Source organism: Neodiprion fabricii, chromosome 1 (genome assembly GCF_021155785.1).
Source record: "Neodiprion fabricii isolate iyNeoFabr1 chromosome 1, iyNeoFabr1.1, whole genome shotgun sequence".
Taxonomy (NCBI): Eukaryota; Metazoa; Arthropoda; class Insecta; order Hymenoptera; family Diprionidae; genus Neodiprion; species Neodiprion fabricii.
Genome location: NC_060239.1, coordinates 38,717,640 through 38,728,167, shown reverse-complemented (window position 1 = coordinate 38,728,167; position 10,528 = coordinate 38,717,640). Strand labels below are relative to the sequence as shown.

General features: G+C 43.6%; 3 protein-coding genes across 3 annotated transcripts; all 3 read right to left on the bottom strand.

Moving 5' to 3' along the window:
• LOC124175267 (dolichyl-diphosphooligosaccharide--protein glycosyltransferase subunit DAD1) lies at positions 1-735 on the bottom strand. Its single transcript, XM_046555333.1, has 2 exons — positions 416-735; positions 1-255 (listed from the first exon to the last, which is right to left on the bottom strand). The coding sequence occupies exons 1-2, from the start codon at positions 618-620 to the stop codon at positions 125-127; spliced, it is 336 nt and encodes a 111-aa protein (XP_046411289.1). The 5' UTR covers positions 621-735; the 3' UTR covers positions 1-124.
• Positions 736-5,148: 4,413 nt separating this feature from the next.
• LOC124187927 lies at positions 5,149-6,599 on the bottom strand. The gene is made up of 3 exons (XM_046580105.1): positions 6,059-6,599; positions 5,915-5,998; positions 5,149-5,246 (listed from the first exon to the last, which is right to left on the bottom strand). Exons 1-3 carry the CDS (start codon positions 6,597-6,599, stop codon positions 5,149-5,151), a joined length of 723 nt encoding a protein of 240 aa, XP_046436061.1.
• Positions 6,600-7,633: 1,034 nt separating this feature from the next.
• Positions 7,634-10,400, bottom strand: LOC124181229 (dynein axonemal intermediate chain 2). The gene is made up of 10 exons (XM_046567580.1): positions 10,162-10,400; positions 9,882-10,043; positions 9,534-9,792; positions 9,183-9,436; positions 8,944-9,103; positions 8,671-8,863; positions 8,450-8,585; positions 8,188-8,334; positions 7,881-8,099; positions 7,634-7,809 (listed from the first exon to the last, which is right to left on the bottom strand). The coding sequence occupies exons 1-10, from the start codon at positions 10,342-10,344 to the stop codon at positions 7,729-7,731; spliced, it is 1,794 nt and encodes a 597-aa protein (XP_046423536.1). The 5' UTR covers positions 10,345-10,400; the 3' UTR covers positions 7,634-7,728.
• Between the last annotated feature and the right edge of the window lie 128 nt (positions 10,401-10,528).

Genomic DNA, 10,528 nt, shown 5'->3' with positions numbered 1-10,528 from the left:
TTGATATGAAAAAAGAATTTATTTTGTTTGAGAACTTATCATTGCTTTAGATAATTAGTTCAAATTTATACACAGAAAAATTGTTGAAGCTTTACTTTACAATACGGCAAACACGGTGTATCATTCAACCGATGAAGTTCATGACTACAATGTGAAGTATAATGTGGGCGAATATGAAGTCAGCGAATCCTCTCTCTGGACTGATGCCATGGAATTGACTTTTGTTCTGCGGATTGACCTGCAGCCGCAGGCAAACTGTAATAGAAAAATGAAAATACATTGAGACAGGATGCATGCGGATTCAAGTTTGGATCAATGTACAGTGCAACAGAGGCGTTAACCTAACACTTTCGTATACGTGCACAGTTGAAGAATATCGCGTTATTATTCGATATCGAAGAAGAGGGCCACTTACCGCCGAGAACGAAGCACGAAACGCAGGAGATAAAACCGCTGAGGAAACTATTGAATGGGAATGTACCGACCAAACAGCAGTAGACGAATTGTGTGACTCCTGTCAGAAATATGTAGAACAGATACGCGTCGATGATCTTCAATTTTTTCGGAGTATTCTTCGTATACTCTTGCCAGAATTTTCCCAGTACTGCAACGACCGACATTTTGTAGTGTTTTTACGATATTTTCGTCGTTCACAACTGATATTTTGACGCGTGGCACCAGCAGCCGGCAAGACACACGATTACGAACCTTGAATATGGACGTGTAACTTGGGAAGATTAGTTATGAGCACGGAGCATTAAAGAGGAGCACAATCTTGGTTGGGTATAGAGTCAAAAAGTGGTTTGAAAAAAATCTGCCGCCAGGTAGCGCTGTGATCGGCCCAGACCCTCAGTATCCGTGGTAGGCAGAAAATACAAACGGAAATGAAGTCTACGCGATTTATACATAAAACCAACCAAATTGAACATAATGGTCCACGCAATGAGAAATTTGCTGAAAATCATCTACTAAAATTGGACCGTGACGTAGCGCTTGACGGAAAACATGTACCTTTAATGCTCCGTGGCTCCGTGCTGCTAACGCCAACGCGGAAACCGCCATTTGCAAATTGTCTTCAACATGGCCACTATGCCGGAAGCGGATCGGTGCTTCAATAAGAGGACACCCCCACCACTGAAATTTTGACCGAGTTTCCAGACCTGTATGTAAAACCGTGGTTGTAACACCAACTCGTTGACTGAGGAATATAAGGACGTATACCTTTGGGTAAATTTTGGTGACCAGTTTTCGACGGCCGAGTGGGCCTGGGAGCTTAGGAGGGATCTGCTCTATCGACTCTACCTAATGGCTTGCACCGACATTCGCAGTAGCCAAAGTAGTGTCGGTATGGAAGCTTGAGATTGAGTCGGTACAAAGTGAGTACGTAAGACTACTTGTCGACTGCGATTTAAATATGTCGATCAGTTCGATCAACCCCGTGAGAAGACGTGTAACCGCGTCCAACGCCAATTGCCACCGACGGCCACCGCGTCCACCGCCAACCGCCGTCAACCACTTCCTTCCACCTCCGAACACCTTCGTCCTCCTGCTTCTCCCCCTCACCGCGCCTCTCGTCGTCCTCGTCGTCCTCGTCCTCCTCGACCACCGCCGATCACCTCCGACCACCACCAAACACTTTCTACCGCCTCCAACCACCGCCAAACACTTTCTACCGCCTCCAACCACCGCCAAACACTACCTGCCACCTCCTACCACTTCCAAACAACTCCTACCATCTCCGTCCACATCCTACCGCTCCCTACCGCCTCAAACCACCTCCTACCAGGTCCTACCACCTCCTACCATTTCCGAACACCTCCGACCACCCCCTGCCACCTCCTACCAACGCCTAACACCTCCTACCATTTCCGAAGACCTTCAACCACACCTAACACCTCCGATCACCTCCGACCACCTTCGTCCTCTTCGTCCCCCTGCTCTTCCATGTATTCTATAACATTATTCTTCATAATTATTCCAACAACTTTTCATTCTCTCTCGATCTTGAATTTTCGTAGGCATAGACTCGAAACGCTGTTTTAACTAGTCGCAAGTGAAATATCTACGTTGGGTAGAGCAGCAGAATTGTTTTTCGAAAAGTGTTCGTGGGGAAGAAAATTCAGAGTAACTGTAATACATCACGGATGCGCTAATTTTGATCGAGATGAAATGGGATGCTCCGTATATGAGACAGTATTTAATGCAATGTCCTGATTTGAAGACCTCAAAAAGTGATTGCCGGCGATTTTTTTTTTTTGATAGGAAGAGATAGAACGAATCTTCTTAAAACTTCGAATGTATTTTAACACATATTTGAGTAGTAGTAGGAGTTAAAGTAGGAGTTAAAGTAGCAGAGGGAGGGGTGGGAGTACCCTACCCTACCCTACCCCACCTCACCCCAACGCATCTAAAGTTACAGCCAAAAAACGAGATCTTGTGTTTTCGACATTTTTCAGCAGGTGCTTTTTCGCTAGCCGTTTCTCTCCTGTTGGTTCTACGCTCCTCTCGCTGCGTTTTCCGAGTTCCTGAGGGTCCAATTAGTCAGGTAAGGGTCATTCAAATCGAATCTGAGACCAAAAACTTTCGGCTCCAAAATCGAAGAAAAAGTAAGGCTAACCGATACTGGAACTCTCTACCTAGTGGAACTCTCTACCTACCGCACTCAGGTTTGTCTCGACGCTTGCTGTTTTTAAACGCGATCTATATCAGCATCTCTACCGGACAGTAGATACCCGCTCTTGATGGCGACTCGTCATCTAGTCTTCTCCACCTCCTGTTTCCCACGTTTCTATGTTGCTGCTTTGTTAGCTTTATTCTGCTTTCTTTTCTTTTCTTTTCTTTTTTGCTTTCCTTCTGACATTGTCTTCGCCGTCTTTCTCTGTTCTATTCTCCGTTCTAATTTTTTATCCCTAGATCTTAAATAGTAATATAGAACTAGGCTAAGGTTTTGGACTTAAGACTTTGTTTATTTTTAATTTTGCAATAATGTTTTCCGAAATTGTCATGGAAAAGATGAAAAATAAACCATTAAACCATTAAACCACTTTGTGTTTTTGGCAAAAATTTTCGCGATTTTGAAAAGTGCTGGAATAAATTCTTTCGTGCACTTTTTCAACGTAATTTTGCGAGAGAAATCGATTGGGCCCAGTCCCAATACGCTGCGATTAACGCATTTAAAGTTACAGCCAAAAAACGAGATCCTGTGTTTTCGACATTTTTCAGCAGGTGCTTTTTCGCTCGCCATTTCTCTGCTGTTGGTCCTACGCTGCGTTTGCTGCGTTTTCTGAGTTGCTAGGGGTCCAATTAGTCGAGAAAGAGTCATCCAAATTGAATCTGAGACCAAAAGTTTTTCGCCCAAAAAAAAAGTAAGGCTAACCCCTTTGTGTTTTTGGCGAAAATTTTCGTGATGTTGAAAAGTGCTGGAATGAATTCGATCCTGCACTTTTTCAACGTAATTTTGCGAGAGAAATCGATTGGGCCCAGTCCCAATACGCTGCGATCAACGCATCAGATGTTACAGCAAAAAAACGAGAATCTGTGTTTTCGACATTTTTCAGCAGGTGCTTTTTCGCTCGCCATTTCTCTCCTGTTGGTCCTACGCTGCTTTTGCTGCGTTTTCTGAGTCGCTGGGGGTCCAATTAGTCGAGAAAGAGTCATCCAAATCGAATTTGAGGCAAAAATTTTTTGCCCCAAAAAAAAGTAGGGCTAACCCCTTTGTGTTTTTGGCGAAAATTCTCGTGATTTTGAAAAGTGCTGGAATAAATTCTATCGTGCACTTTTTCAACGTAATTTTGCGAGAGAAATCGATTGGGCGCAGTCCCAATACGCTGCGATCAACGCATCAGACGTTACAGCTAAAAAACGAGAACCAGTGTTTTCGACATTTTTCGGCAGGTGCTTTTTCGCTCGCCATTTCTCTCCTGTTGGTCCTACGCTGCTTTTGCTGCATTTTCTGAGTCGCTGGGGGTCCAATTAGTCAAGAAAGAGTCATCCAAATCGAATTTGAGACCAAAAATTTTTTGCCCGGAAAAAAAGTGAGGCTAGCCCCTTTGTGTTTTTGGCAAAAATTTTCGTGATTTTGAAAACTGCTGGAATAAACTCTTTCGCGCACTTTTTCAGCGTTATTTTGCGAGAGAAATCGATTGGGCCCAGTCCCAATACGCTGCGATTAACGCATCAGATGTTACAGCAAAAAAACGAGAATCTGTGTTTTCGACATTTTTCAGCAGGTGCTTTTTCGCTCGCCATTTCTCTCCTGTTGGTCCTACGCTGCTTTTGCTGCGTTTTCTGAGTCGCTAGGGGTCCAATTAGTCGAGAAAAAGTCATCCAAATTGAATCTGAGACCAAAAGCATTTTGCCCAAAAAAAAAGTGAGGCTAACCCCTTTGTGTTTTTGGCGAAAATTTTCGTGATTTTGAAATGTGCTGGAATAAATTCTATCGTGCACTTTTTCAACGTAATTTTGCGAGAGAAATCGATTGGGCGCAGTCCCAATACGCTGCGATCAACGCATCAGAAGTTACAGCAAAAAAACGAGAACCAGTGTTTTCGACATTTTTCAGCAGGTGCTTTTTCGCTCGCCATTTCTCTCCTGTTGGTCCTACGCTGCTTTTGCTGCGTTTTCTGAGTTGCTTGGGGTCCAATCAGTCGAGAATGAGTCATCCAAATCGAATTTGAGACCAAAAATATTTTGCCCAAAAAAAAAGTAAGGCTAACCCCTTTGTGTTTTTGGCGAAAATTTTCGTGATTTTGAAAAGTGCTGGAATAAATTCTTTCGTGCACTTTTTCAACGTAATTTTGCGAGAGAAATCGATTGGGCGCAGTCCCAATACGCTGCGATCACCGCATCTGAAGTTCTAGCAAAAAAACGAGATCCTGTGTTTTGACATTTCTCAGCAGGTGCTTTTTCGCTCGCCGTTGCTATCTTGTTGGTCATACGCTCTTCTTACTGCATTCTTCGAGTTCCTGAGGGTCCAATTAATCAGGCAAGGGTCGTACGAATCGAATCTGGGACCAAAGTAGGTGTAGGAGTAGGAGTAGCTGAAGGAGTGTAAGTAGGGGTACGATCACAGACAACTCACGAAGCTTTTTAAAACTTTCAGTTTATTTCAATTCACATTTGGACAGTACAAGAAAAATTTACTTATTATCAATTGTCGCAAAATGCCGAAGTTATTAGCTGGTCATTGAAGCGCCTCGTCGCTGGAATTTCAAATTGACCGGAAAGATGGAGTACGTAATTTTTGTCTGAAATGTAAAAACCAAAATTTCTTTGTATTGATATTCCTATATTTATATCATTGATGAACTAAAAAACTCAGAAAAAGACGTTAAATCATATTCATTTTCGTTCAGAATTTTCTTGGTGAAAATCGTTACTTTTTACGTTTCAGCTCAACAATTAATATCATATCACGGTTTTTTGGGTCATTTTGGTACATCGATAATAGAATGGTGCGCGAATTATAAATAACTAGTTTTGAAACACTCGCTCGCGAAACCTCGCTCGGAGTCGGATGCTATACACTAGGTAACTGATTTTTGTGCTCGTGCGCTCGCTCACTCGTTGTCAGTGTTTTACCATCTGACAAAGTTGTAGGGGAGATTGGTGCACGATGACTTCCCAAAAAATTCTGGTATTAGCTTCGCAGTATACAGAATGAACACTGTCTTTGTGCATGTGACGCATACCGAATCTGCCCGTAAGATTTTTCTAGTATAATATTACAAATCACGTTTATACATGCATGTAAGTATAACGTATTGTGATTTTGTGACAATAAATTTCATCAAAAAATACCACAGAACGATTAGCTCAGTGCTGACAGATTTGAAACACTACGCACAACAATGTTAGCTCTAATTGAACGACGTTATTGTCATGTATTTCTATGTATACAATGCCAACCACTCACCAATTGCAATTTTTTGATCCTGGTCGTTCGGTTCTTTTTTCCGATTCAAAAAGTTATCTGAAGCATGCGTATTGATTTGATGACCTTGAGCGCAGAAACTACGGAGCGCTTGTTCTGGAAGTCCAGTTTCACCAGGAAGCGGACCTGGAGCGCAGAAACTACGTAGCGCTTGGTCAAAAGTCACCAGGTCAAGAAACTGGACTGCCAGAACTACGGAGTGCATTTTCTGGCCGTCAAAATCCACCAGGTTCAGGACCTGGACAGCCAGAACTACGGAGCGCTCGTTTCGGAAGTCGAGGTTCACCAGGTAGCGGACCTGGAGCATGGAAACTACAAAGCGCTTGTCCTGGAAGTCGAGTTTCACCAGGTAGTCGACTTGGAGCGTAGGATCCACGCAGCGGTCATCCTGCAGGTCGAGTTTCACCAGGTAGCGGACTTTGAGCGCAGAAACTACGGAGCACTTGTCCAGGAAGTCGATTTTCTGCAGGTAGTGTACCTTGAGCATAGGAACCACGACGCGATTGTCCTGGAAGCGAAGTTCCACCAGGTAGTGGACCTTGAGCGCAGAAACTACGGGGCGCTTGTCCCGGAAGTCGAGTTTCACCAGGTAGCGGACCTGGAGCACAGGAACCACGGAGCGCTTATTCCGGAAGTCGAGTATCACCAGGTAGCGGACCTGGAGCATAGAAACTACGGAGCGCTTGACCTGAAAGTCGAGTTTCACCAGGTAGCGGACCTGGAGCATAGAAACTACGGAGCGCTTGTGCTGGAACTCGACTTGCACCAGGAAGAGGACCCGGAGTGTAGGCACCACGAAGGTAGAGAACCCGGTCTCGAAATCTGCGGAGCGCGATTCTCGTACGTCCTCTCTACTGAGCGGTTGTTTCCAGACTGAGGAATTCGGCTAGCTGATTTTCGTCTATATAGATCGGTAACGTCAGGAGAATAAAAATTTTGGGTAATGTCACTTTCTGCACATCCGAAGATTCGAACATTTAAACTTTGATCTCGAACTTTAATGATGTACGATGATGCATGATGTGTGATAATATGATATGATGTATAATGATTTTAGTTTTCACCCTTTAGACAAGAAATACGCACTTTATCTTTCCTGCCGATTCCAGACTCAGGCGGCCAGGCCCTTCGATGGTCCGCCGTTGACCAAAGATGTATTCTTCAGTTAACGGGTCAGCTAATAACGCTGTTGTTCTGCGACAGTTGGATGATAAAAATTTTCGCTCGTACGTTTTAAATGTTTGTTAAAATACATTCGAAGTTTTAAGAAGCTTCGTTCTTTCTCTCCCTATCAAGAAAAAAAAATAAAAAATCCCAGACAATAAACTTTTTAGGTCTTGAAATCAGGACACTGCGTTAAATACCGTCTCACATACGGAGCATCCATTTCATCTCGATCAAAATTAGCGCATCCGTGATGTGTTACAGTTACTCTAAGTTTTTTCCATACTAACACTTTTCAAAAAACAATTCTGCTTTTTGAAAATCGGTTGAATTTCGAATGAAAAATTCCAACGGGATTAGCCTTGTTTTTTTGGTTGCGATTTTCAGAGCTCGGAAACTTTTTGTCTCAGAATCGATTTGTACGACTCTTCACAGACTAATTGACCCATAGAAACCCAAAAAAGACATCGAAGATTTCAAAGGACCAGCAGCGAAGTTATTACGAAGGGAATATTTCGTTTTTTGGCTGTAATTTTCGATACGTTGCTCGCATTGTATTCCATGGAGCTTGTCTATAAGCTCTTCGACTAGCTTTTCGAGATTTTAATCGACTTCACTGCGACAAGTCACCCTCAATGAGCTGCGGGCAATCCATTTTGCACTGTATTGTTATTCACTTCAGAATTTTCCATCGAAGTTTGCCGTACTATTTCCTATAAATGAATGATCACAATGAAATTAAATGCTTTGCGCAATTTAAAGAAAGGAAAAGATGCGACGTTACCGCGTCAACGGCTTGCTGGTAATCCAACTCGCACTGTATTATAAGTGGATCTGCCTCCGTTGCTTTTTGACTCTCTATCGCTTTGCTCGCATCCAGCTTTGCGTTCAAACTTTCTTGCGTCTCCGTTTCCGCCTCGAGCCGCCCGGTCTTCAGTTTCAAACGCGTTTCCCTGTTTTTAGCCTCGATCACCTTTTCTCTCCGCGTTTCTCTTTCCAATAGCTGAAAAAGCAGTCTCAAATGAACAATATTTCCATAGACTTGAAAGCAGATGGCACGTGCTTCATAGTAGAGCTTCTTTGCTGCTTACCGCAGTCAATAGAAGCTTGTCGTTTTTTTGATTAATCGTCAGAGCCTCGGAAAACTCGACTAGGTACGCTGTTCCATTTCTGCTGGCTACCGCAGCAAGATTACCTTCCACGTGAGGCCTGATGCAAGTCAGAGCCTCGTCGCAAACCTGTTGCGCTCACAAAATAAATATGAAAATGAAAGAAGTATTAAGCAAAATAGTTTGTCGAGCGAACTGATTGACTGATGTTACCGGGAAAATTGATCTATTTGTTTATGTTTACCTTAACGCTGAGAACAGGCGAATCTTGCTGCACAAGTATGTCCCACACGTCCAAAGTCCCGTCCATTTTGGTTAGAAAAAATACGGAAAACCGAGTTGCGCTCCAAGCACCGCTAGTCAATAAATCTCTGTGGCCTCTATTGCAAAGAAAAAAAAAATACGAGTTTCACAGTCGGTGATCAGACTTCGAACGAAGTAACGCTATTGAATGCTTTTACTCACGGTGTCCACGCAATACACGATTCCCTACAATCCTCAGACCAAATTCTCGCCGTCCAATCTCCGACGGTCAAAAAATTTTTTACAAAAGTTGGATTACGTTCAACGCTGATTACTGGTCCGTACTGGGCTTTGAATCTAGTCGCTATTTTCTCTCCGGGTGTTTTTCCCTTACGGTTTCCGGATATCACCAACCCTTCAATTCAGTGGCAATAATATTATGCGAAATGTTTAAGTCCGCGCGTTACTCTCCCATTACAGAACAAATTTAGTTACCGTTTTCCAAACCACACATGAACCTTGTACCCATAGACGGTTCAAACTGCAAGGCCGAAATGCCTGTCGCCCTGCCAACATCCTGTTCTTCCGGCTTGAGCAAATCAATAACCAAATTCTCGGTCGGACTTTGTAATTTTCGGGTATCCCACCATTTTATCTGAAGTTGAAAGGTACCGGATTATCCTTCGATTCGCTCGGTAATTATTTGACCAGTCATCTGCTGTCATTGCTTATACCTGTCCGTCATTAGAAGCGCTGAAAAATTCCGTCCCCGTCTTTGAATTTATCCATAAAACTTTGCTGCACGGCTCTCGGTGACTGTGTTCGACCAAGCTTGTCTCGACTGGTTCCGAACCCCGTCGAATATCCCAAGACGCAACTTGCCCGGACGTCATGCCGCTAACCAGCGCGTTACTGTCTTTTGGGTTGTATTCCATAGTCAGGTTCGGGCAGAAGGGTTTCAGAGCCATGAACGGATTGTTCGGATTTTCTGGAACGCGATATTCGAAGCTCGTTATTTGCCAACACCATTATCGGCAACAACTGTATGAGGGTACATCGCAACAAACCGACCGCCTTTCACTCACCTACGTCCCAAATGTAAGAATATGGGCTGGAATTCATCGTCCTCTTGAAATCCGTATCACAATAACTTACAGCGAGTCTCGTTCCCTGATCGGGAGACCAGGACATGTGGGTGATGGAACGTTTTACGGGTAGAGGATCTCTGTAGACATTGACAGTTCTCGAGAAAGTCTTTTGAACCAACGGGGCTGCCTCTGTGTCGTGAAAATACTGCTCGTATATGTCGCAAACGTTGTTTTGCAGGATGTAATGTTCCATGGGCTCCCAGGAAACAAAAAGGAGAAGTTGCGAAGAAGAAAACGACATTTTTACTCGGGACAAATGACAATTTCGAATGTCATCTCGCTCACCGGTAACAACTGAAGCATCGTGTGAATGTACAGTTCGTCCTTCTCTATTTTACGTCTGTAACGAACCGTCTGTTCCAAATCGTGAGTGTTCACGTCCTTCGGCCATCCACCTTCGACGTGATGCATACCACCCTCCTTGTACGTTGCCGTTGTCGTGTTTACCTGAAGAGATAACGAACAATGTTCGTGAAAAGAGCCGTCGCCCAAAATTAGTGACGCACAACAATGAAGGTGAAGGTGAAGATGAAAAGTTTCGGTCCTTTGGCAAAATCTAGCTTACCTCGTGCTGGGCGAATATTTTGCTACATTGCGTGCCCTGGGTGATAGGATTTTTTCTGATGAAATTGTGCATCAGGGATGGTTCCGACTGAATGTTGACCATCGTATTGGGACCGCTGTCAGAGAAGGAACACCAGCGTCCAAATTGGGCCCGGCTTTTTGTGTACACATATTGCGTTTCCATTTTTTTTTTCTCTGTTTTGAGTTTTACTCCTTGTTTATTGCGAACTTTGGCGCCGAGGAGACCTTAATCGCAATTCAAATGTTCTCTCATCAAATTTTTGAAAACAAGGTGAGGCATTTTTCACTCAATCTTATTATTCGAATCATAAAACGGCGTTAAACCATATTCACTGTACGAATTGCAG